At 38.4% G+C, this 19,432-nt stretch overlaps 2 protein-coding genes across 5 annotated transcripts in view; one reads left to right on the plus strand and one right to left on the minus strand.

The window, feature by feature from the left end:
- Positions 1 to 87: 87 nt before the first annotated feature.
- LOC141797900 (uncharacterized) lies at positions 88 to 9,758 on the plus strand. The gene is made up of 7 exons (XM_074679592.1): positions 88 to 223; positions 4,027 to 4,345; positions 4,859 to 4,953; positions 5,058 to 5,214; positions 5,349 to 5,528; positions 5,877 to 5,930; positions 7,892 to 9,758. Exons 2-7 carry the CDS (start codon positions 4,201 to 4,203, stop codon positions 8,719 to 8,721), a joined length of 1,461 nt encoding a protein of 486 aa, XP_074535693.1. The 5' UTR covers positions 88 to 223; positions 4,027 to 4,200; the 3' UTR covers positions 8,722 to 9,758.
- Positions 9,759 to 11,179: 1,421 nt separating this feature from the next.
- Positions 11,180 to 19,432, minus strand: part of LOC141798088 (leucine-rich repeat and fibronectin type III domain-containing protein 1-like protein) — a 491,366-nt gene continuing 483,113 nt past the window's right edge. For 3 of the 4 annotated variants that reach the window (XM_074679873.1, XM_074679872.1, XM_074679874.1), the window contains 2 exons: positions 14,723 to 14,763; positions 11,182 to 12,419 (listed from right to left, as the gene is read on the minus strand). The gene's annotated coding sequence lies outside the window, so the exon portion shown is untranslated. Of the gene's footprint in view, positions 12,420 to 14,722; positions 14,764 to 19,432 lie in introns of all 4 variants that reach the window. The other variant, XM_074679875.1, reaches the window with a different exon arrangement.

A 19,432-nucleotide genomic window follows, 5' to 3' on the forward strand; every position in this document is an offset into this window, starting at 1 on the left:
TTTTTTTTTTGTGCTTGATGTGTTTGGACATGTGACTGGTTGGTGCACCCTTCCTGCAGCTGGGGGCGCGCTGAGAGCTGAAAATGTTGCGCGTGCAAGGGAGAAGAAAAAAAAAATTCTGTAGCGCTGCGGAGTCTGCGCAGTTGCGTTGTTCTCGTCACTCCGAACTTTCGGGAGAACCGCGGAGGAAGGAGAGGAGGGAGAGAACAACGCCATTTTACTGGTAATCACATCCTACATTTTCAGCATTTTAAACACAACACGTCGTGTAAAGCGTAGATAAAACACAACACCTGTACGGAGTTAGCGTAAAATCACGTTAACAATTAAAACGCGATGAAAGAGCGTAACGTTGAGGCTAGCAGACATCTCGTCCTCCATCTCAGCCACTGATAGTCACGTAGCACGCAGCGAACCGTTGAAAGGCTGTATCACACCGCGGAACAACAACGCCTCTCACAAACACGTTAAATCCACGAAATAATGCTTTAAATTCTTATAGAAGTCGTTTCGTCGGTGTAAAAAGCCCGTTTTGAGCCGCACGGAGCTGGTAGAGATGGCGGAATCAGTGGGCTGCTGTGAGCCGCAAGGCACGAGCTGCAGCAGGACGAGAGGCAGGCAACAAAGACAGAGGAGGGGCGACGCTGATTGGCCCAGAGGAGTCACGTGACCCGCTGTGTTGATATATTATGAGCTTGTGTCGAGAACTTCCTTTTCAAAGTTAGTGAGGAAAAAAAAAGACGTAATTACGGTTTTACAAAAATTAAAAACAGCTTATTAAAAATTCCAGTTGTGGATAAAGATAACAGAAAAGTCTTGAGTTAAATAATTGAAGGAAAAAAAAGAAAAAGAAATAATTAAGAGATGGAGATAAACCTTGCGTGAGTGAATTGTTTGTTTAATATAGCTTTTTATCAAAATTGATGGACAAAATCATTAGTCTGTTCTTAAAACTGGACTTTTAATCACAGAAAAGGGACAAAAATTAACAAACTTAATTTGGTGCAATCCTTCACCAAACACTTATCTTAAAATCCAACCAGAAGGGGGCAGTATAGGACACAAGCTGAAAAAAAAACATGCTCTCGGTTTACGCCCTTGAGAACAAGCCCACTCATACTGTACAGAGTCACATTAATTAAATGTTTCTGCTTACATCTATGTTTTTATCATCTTTAAAAGGCTCTTTTTGTATTTCTCTTTACACACCATTCACAGCAGCTGTGGCGTTTTTCCTCCCTAGTGTTTATTTAGAATATCTGTGAAATGGAAACTAATTATCAGCTCAGCAGGCTGAGTGGAGAAGCAGTAGAGTTGGTGTAGATGTTAAACTCAGGGGGTTATTTGTGCACAGTGTGAAGCTGATGAAGCACATGACTGCTGTGACTCAGCAGAAAAGACATCGAGCATCTGAAGCATCTAAAAACCTGAAGATACTTTTGGATTCATGTGTTTGTGATACAGTAAATCACAAGCTGCAGGTTTAACTGATCTGAATGTGGTCCACTAAGTGTACAGCTACCTGTGCTGGGGCATTATCTTCTAATTTTGTCTCAGAATATTCTGCATGCTTTTCTACACTGCCACCAAGTGTTGCAATGAATGAACAGCAAGACAGGAAACACCTTTTTTTAAAGGTCAAATTCTCACTTTTTCGACAACGCTAGAAATATCACAGAGAATCAGAGAAGTGGTGACAAGTATGTCGGCTATGTGTTATTCAGACTCGTTAAGTTGTCATAAAGCTTGTCCAAATACATCTATGTTTATCGAATTAACATCAAACTTTTAACAGGTTGGTTTCTTTTTGTAGCAGAGTGATTCTGTCTTTAGGGGAACATTTCAAGTATAAAAAGTGAAAAGACACAGTCCACATTTTCTCCATGTTTTGCCCCTTGTGCTAACTGCAGACCTTGAACATGCCATATTTCTGCTCCTTTCTTTCACAGTTTGGTCTTTATAACATCTATAGTAAGAAGAGCAGAAAATGTTGGTAACACCTAGGCCTGTCACGATTGCTAGGCAAGACAAATTTTGCTAGACGATAATTTTCCAAAATATTATTGCTGATAAACGATATTATTGTCGATATTATTTTGTTTTTTTTCCATTTTTTCATTGATGTAATTACGATAAATGGGATAATAAAGTGAGTTCACCATATCAAAAGCAAGAAACGTTGATTTCTTAAGAGTATATAACTGTAATTAAAAGGTCAGGATCTTTTAAATAAAATAAATTAAACAAAAAATATAATTAATTTAACAAACAAGAAAGAAAAAAAAATACAATGAAAATGAAATGGACTCTCTTATAGAAGAAAAATACATGTCAATGAAAATAATTAATACTAATCAAAAACAATAAAACATAGACCCTGTCTCTAAAGAAAAAACGAAACTCCATTAAAAAAAAAAAACAACAACAATAAAAACTATAGCCTAAATAAAAGGGAGTTTATACAGTTCCTGAATTGTTTGTAACATGTCCTTTTTCCCAGTCAATCCGTACTGTCTGTCAAACATTTTTAACATTTCTGGCTTTCAACCGTATTGAAGGGCTGCATTTCTTTGGTAATGTAGCTGTCTTTGAGCGCCACCATTTGGAGCTTTTATTTCTGTTTACTTTGCCGACCAAAAGCCTCAGTAAGAGTGGATTGTCAAAGAACAAGGCTCCGCTGCACCTCCCCTTCTTCTTCTTCGTCGCCACTATTTTCAAACAAATGCCACATATCAGCTCGTTGGTGTTCATGAGCTCACACTTTGTTCGTTCTGATAAAAAACAAAATATTCCCACACTGGGACTGTGGCAGGCGGCTTAAGAACCGTATCTTTGGTGCCATCACTCATATTAGCGTGTGTTTCCTCCTTACCCCTCAGGACGCTCGCTTCAGCTCTCTCCGTGTGTACGCGCGAGCAGCCCCGTCTTCACCCCAAAGATCATATTTTTGACAGATGCTCACTCCGCTATAAATCCACTAAATCCGCTATAGAACCTATGCACCCCGATGTTAGGAAAGATAGACGTAGTGAGCCATCTTCTCATTCAGCCTCTTTGGTGGAAAGAGAGGAGGAAAACAAACATGCATGCACGTGTCAGTTTATCAAGGCTGGCAAACTTACCGAGGACGTTTTTATTTATCGTTCAGTTAATTGATTTATTGATTATCGCGACAGGCCTATTAACACAGTTGATGAACAGTTAATGCGCCCCATGTACAGACAATCATTCTGATGAAATATTGATGAGGAGGAGCTGAAACATGACACACTTTCTTCAAGGTTCACACCAAAAAGGATGGGGCATCAGCTGATTGGGGTCATGTGACTTTGGAGCAAACTATTGCTGATTTATAGGGTTTTTTTCAACGGTTAACACAGTTGACGCTGATTTCTCAGACACACAAAGTGAATTACTTGATCTAAATTCATTATTTAAATAGTTTTTAAAACAGCTTTGTCATGTTTTAATGACTATTTTTGAACAAATAATACTAAAAATAACATGAAAGCTTGTATTCTAGTATTAATGTTGAAGAGCGAACTTGACATTTGAGCAATCGGACATGACTTGCATTTTTTGCTAAATAAATGATGATCCTGTTCACGTTCTGTATTAAATGAAAGTGAAACATCAGCCAAATGATTCACTGTAAAATTAGTAATTTCTTGGAATTATATTTAGTAAAATTGATGAGTTTACGCCATGGACTTGATGTATACCCTTTTCATTCAAACTTTTGGGTTCTTGTCTTGTGTCAAAAAAATCACAAGATCCTGTGTCATGAGATCTTTTCACACCTGTATTATTTTTCAGCTTTCAACGTTCTCGACTTGATTAGAAAAAATGTGCTTATAAAGCAAAGTTTTCAGGAAGGAAATTCTGCGTTTTTGATTAAGTTTTCCTTCTCTCGTTATCAACAAAACTGAAACTGTAACAATTTTTATACCTCTTGCAAAGTTTAAGAAGAAGAGCGTTTTGTTGTTAAATAATAAATCTTCTCGTGTTTTCTTTTTCTCTCTTTAGTCCTCCTCCGCTGCCGCCTGCTCTCCTTGCTCGCGGTCCTCTGCAGTCCGACAGGTGTCTGGACTCTCAGGTGGATCAGGACCAGACAGACCTGGAGGGTGTTGACATTGAGCCCAGCTGCTGTGGACTATCTGAAGGAGGAGTGGGAGGAGCGGACGAGAAACCAGCGCAGTCATGTCGGCCTCTTGGCGTGAAGATGATGAGGACTACCGTGTGGGAGGAGTCAAAGGAGTGGTGCTGAAATCCAAGCCGAGGTTTTCTTTCCACGAGATCAAAGTTCTGCTGGAGGCGGTGAAGAGGAACAGATACATCCTCCTCAGTGAGTCCGGATGGAGCAGACACTCATTACTGCTGTTACTGCTGTTACTGCATCTCAAACACAAAGATCAGAGTCATCTCTGGCCTGAAGGACACTGATGTGTTGGGATATTCATTTCTCCTTCTGTATTCCTCTTTGAAAATGTCATCTGTTGATACTCTGCTCACCAGGTTGAGCTCTTTCTCATCTTAATGCAAATCAAACCGTTTTCTTGTGGCAATTTAATGCAAATCAGGACACAGTCATCATCCGCTCAACATTTCCATGAGAAGCTGGTGAAAGGATTTCTATTTAATACAGATTTATGATTTGTTGTCTGCAGTGAAAGTTTGAGTTAAAATGTTAAATGATTGTTTCAGTCTGAGCAGGAAGCTGCAGAGTGACTGTGTTTGACCGTTGTGTGTATTCAGAGCACTTGAAGGCTGTTTTTGTCTGCTTTTTGTGTCTGATGTTACTCAAATACCTGCATGAAACCTGACCAGGACTGACCTTTGACCTCTTCTCTCTCCGTAGGGAAGTTTAATCAAGGTGTGTCGGCTGACACCAAGAAACAAACATGGGTGGAGATCACTAATCAGATCAACGCGCTGGGAGAAAATCACAGAGAGGTTTTTAATTCTAGTTCATACCCTGATATTTTCATCTTTAAAGGTTTTACTGTAAACCACTGACACACAGAGACTCATTAAAGGAAGATTTTATTTCCTCACAGGTTCGTCAGATCATGAAGAAATGGGCAGATCTCAAATGTGACGGGAAGCGGCGCCTCGTAGCCCTCCGCGGGGTGAACGGACACCCTGCTAAAAAAAAGAATATGGGCCCCGTGGAGAGGATGGTCCACAAGATCCTGATGATGAGCCCTAAAGGAAGTAAGGAGTCTTTGAATTCTGGTTTCAAAGTGAAACTAAAGAGCTGTAAAGAAACTGCACACTGTGGACTTACTGTAGTGCCTCACAGAAACACACTGTCCCTGTTTTAACCTTTTTCTCCTGTCCATCCTCAGACGGTGACAGCGACCTTGACTTGTGTGAAGATGAGGATTTTACCAAGGTGTACAGCGACACTCCGCTCAGTAACCCCTCACCTTACTCCTACCTCAGCATGACAGACAGCTCCCACTCCGTACCTGACAGGTACTCCTTCGACATGTCTCCGCTCTCATCGCCGGAGAACGATGCCAGCGGTGAGTAGAGACTGAAGGAGTTTTGAAGCCTGCGGCAAAAACAGAGCAGGAAAATCAGCCCCACTGTGAAGACGAGAGCGATTAGAATAACTAATGTCTGAACACAGAGTGGTCAGAGGGGGCGCTAACGCAAAGAGAGGGAAGAAGAGCCGTGTTTACTGTGTTAACTGTGAGTGTGTTTAGAGAAAAAAGTCCTGTTCATAGTGGAGTTATCTAAGTCAGATTAAAATCATGATCCATCTTTGCTCTTTTCATGAATGTAAATCAAGTTTGATCTTATTAAGCATCAAAGTTTCCATCCACCCCTGAACTGTTTAACCTTGACGTGACCTTTTTCTTATTTTTCAGGTGATCCGTTCCATTCGTCCTCTGAGTTTGACCTGGACCCGGCTGAGGATGGAGGTAGGGATTGAATTTACAGAGAAATTTATACGGAAAAAAGTAAAAATGATAATTAAGAACGGACAGTAAAGAAAGAACTTTTTTTAAGTTTCTGACTTTAAGATCAGAACTCCGACCTCTAGAATCCAGTCAATGTAGAATTATGACCTTACAGAAGTCTGACTTAAAATTCTATCTTTAAAGAATTCTGATCATCTAGAATTCTCTGTTCTCTGCTCTCTAATTCACCTCTATATTCCCAACTGAATTCTGACCTTATAGAATTCAAATCTTAAAGACTTCTGAGATTAAAGTTGTAATTTACTCTGTACGTGCTGTAGAATCTCTGACCTTATAGAAATATTACTTAAAAAACTCAGGTGTAATAGAAGTCCATTGCAATTAGGGCTGGACAATTAATCCGATTTTAATCGTGATTTCAATTTTACCATCTGAAAATCATAAAAACAATATAATCAAAGAAAAACAATTAATATGCCACACAGTGTAGATGTATGCAAGTTCCTGTGCTTCATAGCTCTTCTGTGTTCCATGTGCAGCCACAGCGAGTGTGTGTGACTTATGTGTATCAATAATGTGCCACTTGCTGGTTCTTTAAAGTTGTGTTTAAATCAGTACTGAAGTTTTTGAATAAATGAATAATTGTGTATATTAAAATTCTAGAACTCTGACCTAATAGACTTTGAAATTCTGGTATTTAGACTTCTAGAATCCTGATGTTAGAAAACAATGACCTTATGGAATTCATACTTGTAGAATTATGACTTTATATATTTTAGACCTAATGGAAGTCTGGCCTGATAGAATTCTGACCATAGACTGTTAAAAAGAAAAATTGATGTCCGCTTGATCGGCTCAAAGTGAGGTCTCCACAAGAACTGCTCCCCCTGGTGGCTGGCTGCAGTATAGGTCAAAAATATCCATCTCTCCAGTCATTTCAGATGGGCTGTGGTCAAACTTTAAAAAATTAATACACCTGGTAGAAATGTTTCTCACGTCTGATTGTTGTGGTGATTTGAAGATATCATTTGGCTGCCTTGTATTCAAGTCCTCTTTTTTTCTGAAAAGTTTTGTTTTTATTAGTTATAAGAGGTTAAAAACAAGGCTTTACGTTACGTTTAATGATGATTGACAGCTGCCGTTCTTGTATTTTTTTCAGGAATTGTAAAATATGTTGGAAGGTAAAGCCAAGAAGTGATTAGACTCTTGAAAGAAAAAAAAAAAATTATTTTTGTCACCCAGCTCCACTCAGATTCTCCTAGAATCCCTCGATGTCTCTACTGCACAGACTCTGGCTCCCAACTGCTACAATGGCTGCTCCTGTGACGGCTTCAAAACCGTACAATGATAAATAGCGGAGCCTCGCTGTCCACTCTATATACACTCTATGATTCTGGCCTTTTATATATTTTTTGACCCTATAATATTTAGATTCTAGAATTCTGACTTCTAGAATGCTGACCTCATTTATTTTGAAACTTCTAGAATTTATGCTTCTCCAGTTTCAACCTTATAGATCTGGGATTACTAGAATTCTGACCCCATAGAAGAAGCACCTCTAGAATTCTCACCTTATAGAACTTGGACTATTAGAATGTTGACCCTTTAGAGTCTGAAATTCTAGATTTCAGACCCTACATATAATAGACTTTGTAGTATTGAGACTTTTAGAATTCCAACTTCAGAGGAATTGGACTTCTAGAACTCAGATCTTATATAATTTGACTTTATAGAATTCAGACTTCTAGAGTCCTGACTCTACAGAATTTGGACATCTAGAATTCAGAGCTTATGGATGTCCTTTGATTGAGGCTCTTCCCCTAAAATAGATTGTGGATCAGGCACATGAACAAAAACAGGATCTACGTTTGAAAAGTCTTTTTTCACCGTGAGAGTTAAGAATTTGTGTTTTTAAAAAGCTTATTAATGATTTTATTTCCCATTTCTTTTCTCTTTTCTAGAACAATCCATGGATTTTGACGACAGTGAAGACGCCTTGTTCTCCTCCTACCCTCCCTCCCTCCCCCCACCTCCCTCCTCCCTGCAGGAGCAGGAGCCGTTGCCCGACGGCGCCCAGATGAGGAAGCCGGTCCACACCTACTCCAGAAACAGCAGCCAAAGCAACAACAACAACAACCATGTTCAGAACAACACCTCCTCCAGACCTGCTCCTGAAGCCTCCACCTCCTCTGCTCCTCCTCCTCCTGCTGTCTCTGATTCAGACGCTGCTGAAGTTCAGCCCACGACGAGCTCAAACATCCCTGCCTCCTCCTTTGTTCCTCCTCTTCCTCCTGCCTCTTCATCCTCCTCCTCTACTGTCTCAGCTAATGATGCTACCTCTAAACCTGCGTCCTCCTCTTCCTCCATCCTGCCTGCTCCTGCTGCTCCCTCCTCCTCCAACTCTAAGCCTCCTCCCTCCTCCTCCCCCTCCCCCTCCTCCCGTCCTAATAAGAGCTCCACCCAGAGCTCCTCAGACCCCCTCCCTGCCGGGGCGTCCTCGCGCCGGGTGCAGGACCACGTGGCCCAGATGGCGTCTCAGAGCCTGGAGCAGCAGCGAGCCAGCCGGATGCTCCTGGCCTCCGTGTCCCAGTCCCTGGAGGTGCTGGCCCAGTCGGTGCAGCTGCTGGTGGAGAGCCAGCAGGAGTTCGTGCAGGAGTCTCTGATGCTGCAGAGGGAGACCGTGGACGTCCTGAGGGATTTCTCCAACACGGCGCTCACCATGCTGAGGGACAAAGCCAACAGCGGACAGGTGCAGGCACGGCACCATCAGCACCCAGCATCACACTTCTGACTTCAACGAGGCGACTGGAGAGAAACAGGCGTGTTGGAGTCTGAGGCGTGGTCGAGACTTTCATCATGTTGCTACTTTAAGAAGAAAAGACGATTTTTTCAGCTGGTGTCACCAATTCATCACAGGCTTTGCATTTACTGCCTGTTTGTTTTCCTTTCTTTGTCTGAATGGTTAATTTGTTGAAGGCTCATAACTTTTACAGACTCTGAGGAGCTCGCTGTGGACGGATTTAAGGACATGAAGAAGAAAGAAGATGCACACGATGATGTGAGAAGAGCATTGCTCTGATGAAAAGACTCAAAACAGAAACTGAAACGAACTCATCCTGCTGTCGATCACACTAACCATCTGACGTCTGAGCGTCCCTATCACAGACGTCACCTCTGCCATGTCAGATTTTCTGTATTAGAATAAACTTTTGTTCATTTTTATTCTCATTTCTCTCAGATTATTAATTCAAACCAAGAAACAGGAGAAAGTTTTCCTCGTGCAGTAATGAGACGCTTGTTGGATGACTTCATGTGGTGTGTGAGGCTTTCCAAGTCTGACGTTAAAGATTTTAGACATTTAAAGTCTCAGATTTCTTACGATCCCGAAAATAAGCTCAGCGGGAAAAGCTAAAACTACATTTAAGATGTGTTTTGGATGTGGATGTCTCTTTCAGACCAGCTGTAGGATTTTTGTTGTTGTTGTTTAAGAGATAAAGGTGAAACTGCGACAGCCTCATGTTCCCAGAAAACTAGTTTAAAGCTCCTGACCTGGTGCCTCATTCTTAAAGTGACAGAAACCAGCTCTAAAAGAAGTTTTCGAGCTCCTTTTAAGACTCTACATTCCATTAAAAAGCGTCGTTATTAAAACAGTTTAGCTCATAAAACCTTGTTGCCCCAGAAGCCTGACATTTGCTTTGCACAAATGTTTTCATCGGTGTAAAAATTGAGTTTTGAACTTTTTTTAAGGAAGACAAAAGTTTGTAGAAGACAAATTTCTAAGAATATTAAAACCTTCAAGAACACGGCTTCTTGTAGCTTGAGCTAACTCCGACAGAAACGCGTCCAGAAAACTCCACAAACTGAAATCTGAGCATTCAAAGACAAAAATGAGGCCTGGATTTTTTGCAAAGAACAAACAAAAATAAAGTCAACTTGTTAATTTTCTTCACATTATTCTCACCTCAGCTCATGGAGTCTTACATTCCTCACGTTACAGCTTTGAATTTGTGCTTTTTGACCCTTTTCTTTGGCTTCACATCAGCAGTGTTAGAATAACTGAAATACAAAACCCCCCCTATGAGAAATGAAGAGTCTCTGCTGTCTGCTCTGTTCCCAACAGGAGGACTGGGAACTGTCGGCTGTAACACTGGGTTGTGTGATGTTTCCTACCACCAAATCCTAACAATAAAGATTTTATATGAAAACCTGTGGGCGTTGTGTTTTTTGAGGCATCAAGATGTGTAAAGTTTTGGATTAGCTCAAGGATACGGCTTCAACGAGTCGCTGAAAAAAAAAAAAAAATGGCTGACTTTATGCATTCAATGCATTACGGCATGTAGACATGGTCCAGACGATCTGCTGCTGTTCAAAGTGAGCATCAGAACGGTGGAGAAAGGTGATTTAAGGGACTTTGAACGTGGCATGGTTGTTGGTCTGAGTATTTCAGAAACTGCTGATCTACTGGGATTTTAACCCACAACCATCTCTAGGGCAGGGGTGTTCAACCTGTGGCTCTAGAGCCTCATGCGGCTCTTTGACTCCTTTGCAGTGGCTCCTTGTAGCTTTGAAATATCATTAAAATACAGTTTTTTTATTTTCTAACAGAGGGTATTAATGAAAACAACACTGACACCAAGTAAAATCACAATTCAAAATTTTGTACAAAAATGCATCACCCCTTGAAATAAAGCTTTTAATTTTTTTTTTTTTTTAGATTTTTTATTTTATTTTATTTTAATTTTTTTTTTTAGATTTTTGCAGATTAAAAAAGAATTCCCCATTTTTTTGGGTCGATTTAACAAGTTTTTGAAAAATTTTTAAGTAAATATCCTTTTTTTAATTTTAGAAAGCTTTACAATTTTTCAAAACTAAGCAAAATTTTAAAATTGCATTATTCAAGGTTTTTTTATTTTATTTCAAATGTATGACATTTCAGCAAATTTTTTGAAATAGCAAAATTTTGCACATTTTTTTTTTTTTCATTTTTTATTTTTATTTTCCTTTTTTTTCGTGTGTTTGGTTTTTGCAGTTGCGTTTTGCACTTTAGGGCCACCGTACAAATGGGGGTCCAACCCCGTACTAGGCAAGATGGACCTGATAAAGTGGCTGGTCAGTGTATGTGTGTATATTTGTTGTAATTTGTTTGTACATGATTAATTGTTTGCCACCAAAACTTGACAAAAATAACTTTTCAACATCATTTTAAAAGTTATTTAGAAGCACGATGTGTGGATGTGAAGAAGACCTCAGACCACATCCAAGAAAAATACCTTTTATTTCATTATAAATCCACATAGTTGTATCTATGAAAGCATAAAATCCCCGTTTCACATGTTGTTGTGTTTTTTCTCCTTATTGTGGTCACTTGTTCCGTTATACTCAAAGTAAATCATGGGTATCAAACCATCGAAGACTGTAAGGTGTATGTCACATACAAACACAGACACTGTCAAACGGCAAAGGGAGGGGGAGGGGGGTCGGGACAGCGAGAGTTCAGCTGGCCATCTTTTTAAAACCGTGAAATACACTTAACCTTCTCCATGCCAGCCGGTAACAGCAACACTTACGGTACAGTCCTCCGCTGTTTCAACGGGCACAGCCGCTTCCCAAAGTCAGGCGTAGAGCTGGACGCTGTGCTTTAAGTTTGGCCTCCTGGGCGTCCCTCAGGGCTCTGTTCTCGGGACGCCGAGGTTTTTAACACTCCGACACAGAGAGATCAATCCACCATGGACGCAAACACACGGATTATTCAACATTTTCTAAGTCATTCAGAGCCAGAAGACTGGTAATACTGGAGAGTATACTATTCAGTTGTTCATGAGAATGAAAGAGAAGAGAAAGAGACGGACAGATAGAGAGAAAGAGAGAAGAGGGGAAGAGATGAAAACATACGACTAAAGTGCCAGAGAAGTTCACTGTTCAGTCTGACAGTTTGATGCTTCGAGACAAAAGGTCGACAGTGTGCTCATCGTGTCACTCCAAGGCTCATCAGAGGTGTGCTTTTCCCAAAGTCTGCGTGTTCCCCCGACGTCCAACTAACACTGGAATAATACTGTGGTAATCCTTTGGCATGTGACTGTATGCTGGGGAAAGAGGAGCGGCGCCACTGATCAGACAAACCAGAACATCCAGGAGAAATGTCACAAACTGGTTCGCCGGAAATCCAAAGTAATCCTTTCAGCGTATTCCCAGAGCGGCGTTTAGCGTCCGCTGACTGTCAAACGCAGAGATTAAATCCATTAGACACCCTTTAGCGCTGTCAGCGGCTCCAGAAATGAAGACGCCAGAGCTGCGCGGCTCTGAATCCTCTGATCCAAGGTTTCCAGAAAGCCCGGAGTCCAACACAGCGTGGTGAGGTGTGTCACTTGTCGACAGGTCGGCTCTATGTCCTCCTCTGGACGTCCCCTCCTGGTTCAGAGGTCAGGGTGTCTCTGGGTCCAAATCCTGGTTACCAGGCTCATGAGGTGGCTGTGCAACCCAGGGGTGCACCTGAGAGAGACAAGAGAGGACGACAGGTTAGGGAAACCTGGGATCTGGATTTAGACATGATGAGCTCTTTTTTTTTAATCCACAGAAGCAGCAGATGTAGGAATAAATTTGGGCTGTCAACGCTGATGCAATTCAGGTTTGTAAATGTTGCTATTTTGTCCCTTTTAGCCCACCGTACTTAAGCTGTCGCAGTGTCCTTCTGCTTCCCGCTGCAGTGATGTAAACAACGACACCACAGCTCATTCCCACATTAAAAACTCACACTCTGCTCAGCTGACAGTAAAAATGTAACCTGCAGACTTCGTGTCAAATGAAGTTATCTGTGTTCATACGACTCCAAGAGGACAAGTCACAACAATGTAGTTACCATGCCAGGCCAGTAGTTGGCGATGTGGATATATGTGTATGTATGCTACTCGGAAATCAGCCATCATTGTTGTGGTTGTTCTTTTTTTTTTCTGCTGTTTTATTGTGTAAGAGGGTTGGCAATCCAACCATGAGGCTCATTATCGCCACCAACTGGACCGTAATGGCTTAACTGGAAGTTGTGGCAACCTTCAACTGAAACTGCGAGCGCACATGTGGTGATGTCTGTGTTTATACGAGGCTGGATGGAGGAGCGTTTTAAAAAACTGTCCACTCCAGGGAGCATTTACAAAAGTTTCTGTTTTTCTGACAAAACGCAACGAAATGTTATCGGATTTGACCGTTTTTGGCGTTGTGTAAACAAGGTCTAAATCACGCTGTTAACACACAACCCCATCCCAAAAGTCAAGATCATTGAGAGCATTTTACTGTATTTATCTGATTCTGAAATGGAGAGACTAAGGACTTAAAAACTCTTTAAAAAATGCAAGATATCGGAATAATAATAGAGCGACTGACTACTATGATCCAGTGCACTTTACTTTTTTTTTGTGTGTGTGTTTTTTTGTTTTGTTTTTTTACTTTTTTTTTTTTTGGTAAGGTGACCTTTGGTGTCATGAAAGGTTTCTCCAAATAAAATGTATTATTATTATTATTATTATTATTATTATTATTATTATTATTTAAAATAATTCAGTATTTTTTATAATATATAATATAATAATTTATAATATTTATATAATAATAATAATAATAATAATAATAATAATAATAATAATAATAATAATAAAGGAAAAATAATTTGATAGCCTTATAATAAAAAATAAAATATAAAAAAAAGCTGAAGTGTCTTTGTGTTTAAACTGCATGTTCAACAATTTTTTAAAAAGATAATAAACATCTGTATCCGTGTCTTATTTTAGTGAACCTTCAGAGTAAAAAAGTTCCCAAACAGTGTCAAGATTTTTTTTTCTTCACCAAACTTCAGTCTTGAAGCAAATGGCTTCAAATTAAAATCAGATTTAAACTTGTTAAATATTTGCTGACAAGTTTATTTGCATTTCTGTGGTGTCAGATAATTTTTTTGTGACATTTTAAACCATTTTTAATTAAAGAATCAGTCCTGTTTAACTGTCAAATAGTGTCACCACAAAAAGATAATTTAAAAAATTCACCTTTCTAGGAGTTATGACAGTGAACTGATAAAATTATTTGCTATAAAATATCACCTCAAAGTAAATCTATCTTATTTTCAGGCTTTCATCAACAGGTCTCCAGGATCAGCGTGTGGGATTTAGTGCCACCTAGTGGTGGAGCTGCAGACTGCAACCAGCGCTCTTTTTTCTCAATGTGAAAAATCTGAAGTGCTCCTATTTTTGGATGATTAAAAATGGATGAAACAAAATTATGAGACTATAGAATCAGATGCTGGTTTTTATAGTTAAGAAAAGAGGAAAAGGTTGGAGGAAAAGCAATAAAAAGAGGGAAAAAGAAGGAGAGGAGATGAAATATGATAGAGAGGAAGGATAAAAGAGAAGATGTAGCGAGAGAAGTGGAGTAGAAGAAAAGCGGAGATGAGGACAAAGATGAAGGGATGGAAAGAGGAGGAGTAAATGAAGCAGAAGAGAAAGGACAAGCAGAAAGAAAAGTAAAGTAAGGACAAGCAGAAAGAAAAGATGAGAGTCAGAGGTGTTAAAAGCTGCAGAGAAGAAGGGATGAAGAAGGGATGAAGAAGAAAAGAAGACAAAGCTTACATAATGAGGGAGAGGAGGTTACATAACGCAGCGACAGAGATCTGCATACTGTGGGGGATCAGCCTTTATATAAGGACCAATAAAGAGGAGTGATGCTGTTTACTAAAGCAGAGGAGATTTACAGAGCACTTAGACACACACACAGGTGTAAGTGTGTGTGTGTGTGTGTGTGTGATGCCTCACCTCTTCTCCCTCCAGCGCTGTGAAGCTGAATGTAAGAAAATCTGAAACACAAGAAGAAATGAAAAAACATGACGTCAGATTAACCACATGCTGAGATTACAGTCGTAGGATTAAAGGGTTAACGTCGTGATGTCGCAGGATGAAAGGTGCAAAGTTACCAGAATAAAACCATGATGTCAGAAAATTAAACCTGTGATGTCACAAAGAGGAAGCTGTCAGGTCAGAAAGTCGCTGAAAGTCACAGAAAAAGTCAAATTGTTTCCAGATTAAAGTCGTAACAGTGAGAGATTAAAGTTTAAATGGTTTGAAATCAGAGTTGTAATTTAACAAGAATAAAGTCATTGTGTTATCAGACGTCAGTTAGTGAATTATGAGATTAAAGTTGAAGCTGAATGTTTCCAGATCATAGTTGTAATGTTACGAGATTAAAGTTTAAATGTTACTAAATTATGTTTCAGTTTCAAAATCACTGTTTTTAAGACTGAGGTCGTTATGATACAAGATTAAAGTCCTGATGTTACCAGTTTAGGTCCCAATGTTAGGAAATTTAAGTGCTAAAGTTATTGGTTTTAGCTCCTAATGTTACAAAATTTTAAGTCCCAATGTTTCGAGTTTAAGTCCTGATGTTACAAATTTAAATCCTAATGTTATTGGTTTAAGTCCTAAAGTTATAAGTTAAAATCCCAACGTTACTAAATAGAAGTCTTTCTGTTATTAGTTCAAATCCTGATGCTATGCTATCAGAATCCTTATGTTATTAGCTTAAATCCTCATGTTACAAAATTTAAGTGCCTAGTTTTTGCATTTTAAGTTTTAATGTCAGTAGTTTAGGCCCTAAGATTTTAAGATTAAATCCTTATGTTATGAAAACAGTTTAAGTCCTAATGTTATGAAATCAAAGTCCTGATGTTATTAGTTTTTGTCCTAATGTTACAAAGCTAAAGTCCTAATGTAATTAGTTTAGGCCCTGATGATTTTAGTTGAAGTCCTGATGTTGCAAACATTAACTTCTAACTTTTCGAGATAAATCTTAATGTAACAAAAATTAAGTACTTCAGTCATTGGTTTATCTCGGTGTTACAAAATTTTCGACCTAATTTTTGCAGTTTAAGTTTTAATGTTGTCAGTTTTAATCCTAATGTTATGAAATTGAAGTGCCCATGTTGTTAGTTGAAGTCCTTCTGTTACAAAATTAAAGTCCTAATGATTTGAGTTGAATCCTGATGTTGAGAAATTCTGATATTAAAAAGTTAAAGTCTTAATGTTATTGATATTAGTCCTTATGTTATTAGATCAAATCCTGATGTTACAAAATTAAGGTCCCTAATTTTTGCATTCTAAGTTTTAATGTTATTAGTTTAGGTCCCAAGGTTATAAGTTTAAATATTAATGTTATGAAATCAGTTTAAGTCTTGATGTTATTAGTATACGTCCTGATGTCACTCGTTTGAGTCCTAATGTTATGAAGCTAAAGTCCTTATGTTAACCCTAATCATTTTAATTAGAGTCCTGATGTTACAAACTTTATCTTCTTACTTTTTCAAGATAAATCCTAATGTTATAAAATAGGCGTACTTCTGTCATTGTTTTGAATCCTGATGTTACAAAATGTAAGCCCTAATTTTTGCAGATTAAGTTTTAATGTTATTCGTTTTAATCCTGTTGTTATGAAATTGAAGTCCCTTTGTTATTAGTTGAAGTCCTTCTCTTACAAAATTTAAGTCCTAGTGATTTGAGTTTAAGCTAATGTTCAGAAATTAATGTTCTGATATTAAAAAGTTGAAGTTTTAATGTAATTGGTTTTGGTCCTAATATTATTAGTTCAAATCCTGGTGTTACGGAAAATAAGTCCTTATGTTATTAGTTTTTGTCCAATGGTTAAAAGTTTAAATCTTAAATTTATTAAATTAATTAGCTCAAGTCTGTATGTTATTAGTTTAGTTCCTAAAGTTATAACTTAAAATCTTTAAGTTATCAAATAAAAGTGTTTATGTTATTAGTTAAAGGCCCTTATGTTTAAATCCTGATGTTATGAAATAGACGTCCTCATGTTAAAAGTTTAGGACCCATAGTTAAAAGCTTAAATTGAGTTATAAAATCAAAATCCTTTTGTTATTAATTAAAGTCATAATGTTACAAAATTAATGTCCTAATTTTTGCAGTTTAAGTTTTAATGTTATTAGTTTAGGTCCTCGGGTTATAAGATGAATTCCTAATGTTATGAAATCAGTTGAAGTCCTTATGTTATTAGTTTAGGTTCTAATGATTTCAGTTAAAGTCCCAATGTTGCAAACTTTAACTTCTAACTTTTCAACATAAATCCTAATCTTACAAAATTCAAAGTCCTATGTCATTGGTTTGAATCCTCACTTTACAAAATTTAAGTCCTAATTATTTGAGTTGAGTCCTATTGTTAAGAAATTAATGTTCTGATATTAAAAAGTTAAAGTCTTAATGTTATTGGTATTAGTACTAATGTTATTAGTTCAAATCCTAAAGTCACAAAATTAAAGTTCTTATGTTATTAGTTTAAGTCCTAATGTTGTTAGAAGTCATAATTAATGAGATACTCTGAGAGCTGGTAGTATTTTAAGAAGAACAAAAGTCTTTGTGTTATAGGATTAGAGTGACAACGTTTAGAAATCAAAGCCACAAAGTGACAACACTTAAGTTTCAAGGTAAAAAGAACAAATCATACATCAATAAAGCAGCACGTCATGGGCTCAAAGTTCAGCTATATAAAGTCAGAATGTTACAGACTACAGTTTTAATGTTACACATAAAAAAGTTTGTAGGTTATGAGCCTCAAATCCCAACGTTCAGAGAAAATTTTGTTTCATGAAAAAATCTGTGCTGTAACAAAACCTGAACTGGTGATTTTATAAGATTAAAGTTGTGACGTCAAGTTAAGTCGTATTAGTCCAATCACTGCAACTGATTCTGTGCTGAGTGGTCTGAAGGTTTCATAGTTTAACGTTTTCTGTCATTTGTAGCATTTTTACAAAGATCGCCACATTTCTGAGCAGGAATCATGAAATGAAATCACTGCTTTCATTATTTCACCAGCTCTGCTCCTTTTTTTTACTTCAGTGGTTAAAACAAACTTTCACAGACACGTCCAACCATCTGGGCTGGAAAACTCCCCGTGAACAATCGTCAGAAGATATCAGCGATTGGAAATCTCAGCTGAGCAGAGTCCAGGCTGACGGCTTCATGTCTGGATTTGTTTGATAGATTAACAGAAACAGATTAACGAGACAAATCTGCTCATGAAGACGACAAACTGAGACTTTAACGACAGGAAGGATGAAATAAAGAAGAACTCAAACACAGGTTTCTGTCCTGGCCCTGTCAGCTGTACGTCTGGCCTTCATCTCTCCTCCTCCTCCTCGTGTCCAATCTCCTCCTGATCCTCCTCCCCCTCATCATCCCTCAGTTTTCATTTTCTCTCCGTCTCTCTTTATCCCTCCATCTTTTCTTGTCAATAACTGTCTCCAAGCTCGGTGACTCATGCCTGCTTCTGTCTCTCTTTTCTCTGTTGATTTCTTTCTGCGTCTCACTCGATAAATAAACTCCCTAATCCTGGATTCTGTCTCTCTTTGTCCTCCTGCTGCTGCTGTCCTCCTCTCTGTTTCACCAATCTGTCCATCCATCCATCCATCCATCCATCCATCCATCCATCCTCGTCTTCATGCTTCCTCTGCTCAGGAGATTGAAGTGACTTTGTTTTTGGGGGATCAGCGAGGGGCTGGATTCAGCTGCAGGCATCAGATTTTTCAAAATCAAGAAAAAATGAAATTAAAATCCTTTTTCAAGCAGATTTTTGGTTTGAATTTATTAGTTTATTAAAATTTCTTTTAAAAAAAATTCTTTTTTTGCTAGTTTGACTCAGATATTTTTATCCTGACATCGATGTTGGACAGTGATGCTTTGCTGCAATCTACCTGATCATTGCAGTTCCATTTGAGTCCTGTAGGGGGCTCACATCATCTTACAAATCAGATTAAATGAACAGTTGTTAAAGATTCACACCTGAACGTGATCTCCTTTCTAAGTACGGACGTTTGCAAAAAAAAAGAAGAAATTTTATCAACTGTTTTTGTCTTATTTTCAGAAGATTTGTCTTATTGCTCAATCTGAGCCACATTTACCAGATCAGTCCAGAAAAGTGTCTTGTTTCAAGTTTTTTAAAGACAAAAATGAAGTCTGAATTTCTGTTACAAGTAAAAAAAATCTGCCAATGGAAGAAGAGAAATTTTAAAATAATTAAATTTGGAGCAGGAACTCCAGATGATTTTCACATTTTAACCCTTTATTATTGTTGTGCTCGGGTCAGTTTTGACCCATTTTCAGGTTTGGGTTTGTTAAAAGCACCACATACTTTTTTTGTACCAGAACAAGGCCTCATCTAATCTTCAGACAAAACTTTTTCAACACAACAAAGGCGTTTCCAACATTTCAGTAAATTCTGAAGGCCTCAAAAAAAAAAGTGACATTTGTGGTGTTATGGGCCAAAAATGGCCTGTTAGACCATCTGACGTTTCATCTGAGAACACTGAAACGCAGTAAAAAAAAATCTGCGTTTACACAGTAATGCCAAGGGACTAGATACGCTGCCAGGCCTGTAGGTGGCGCTATAACTGTCTTGTCCAGAAGCAGCTTTTGTTCGATCTCCTCTGAAGTAGAGTTGGGCTGATCATCTGGTGTGTT

This window comes from Halichoeres trimaculatus, unplaced genomic scaffold, assembly GCF_033239565.1.
Source record: "Halichoeres trimaculatus isolate MK-OKI-2021-1 unplaced genomic scaffold, fHalTri1.1 fHalTri1_scaffold_9, whole genome shotgun sequence".
Lineage (NCBI taxonomy): Eukaryota > Metazoa > Chordata > Actinopteri > Labriformes > Labridae > Halichoeres > Halichoeres trimaculatus.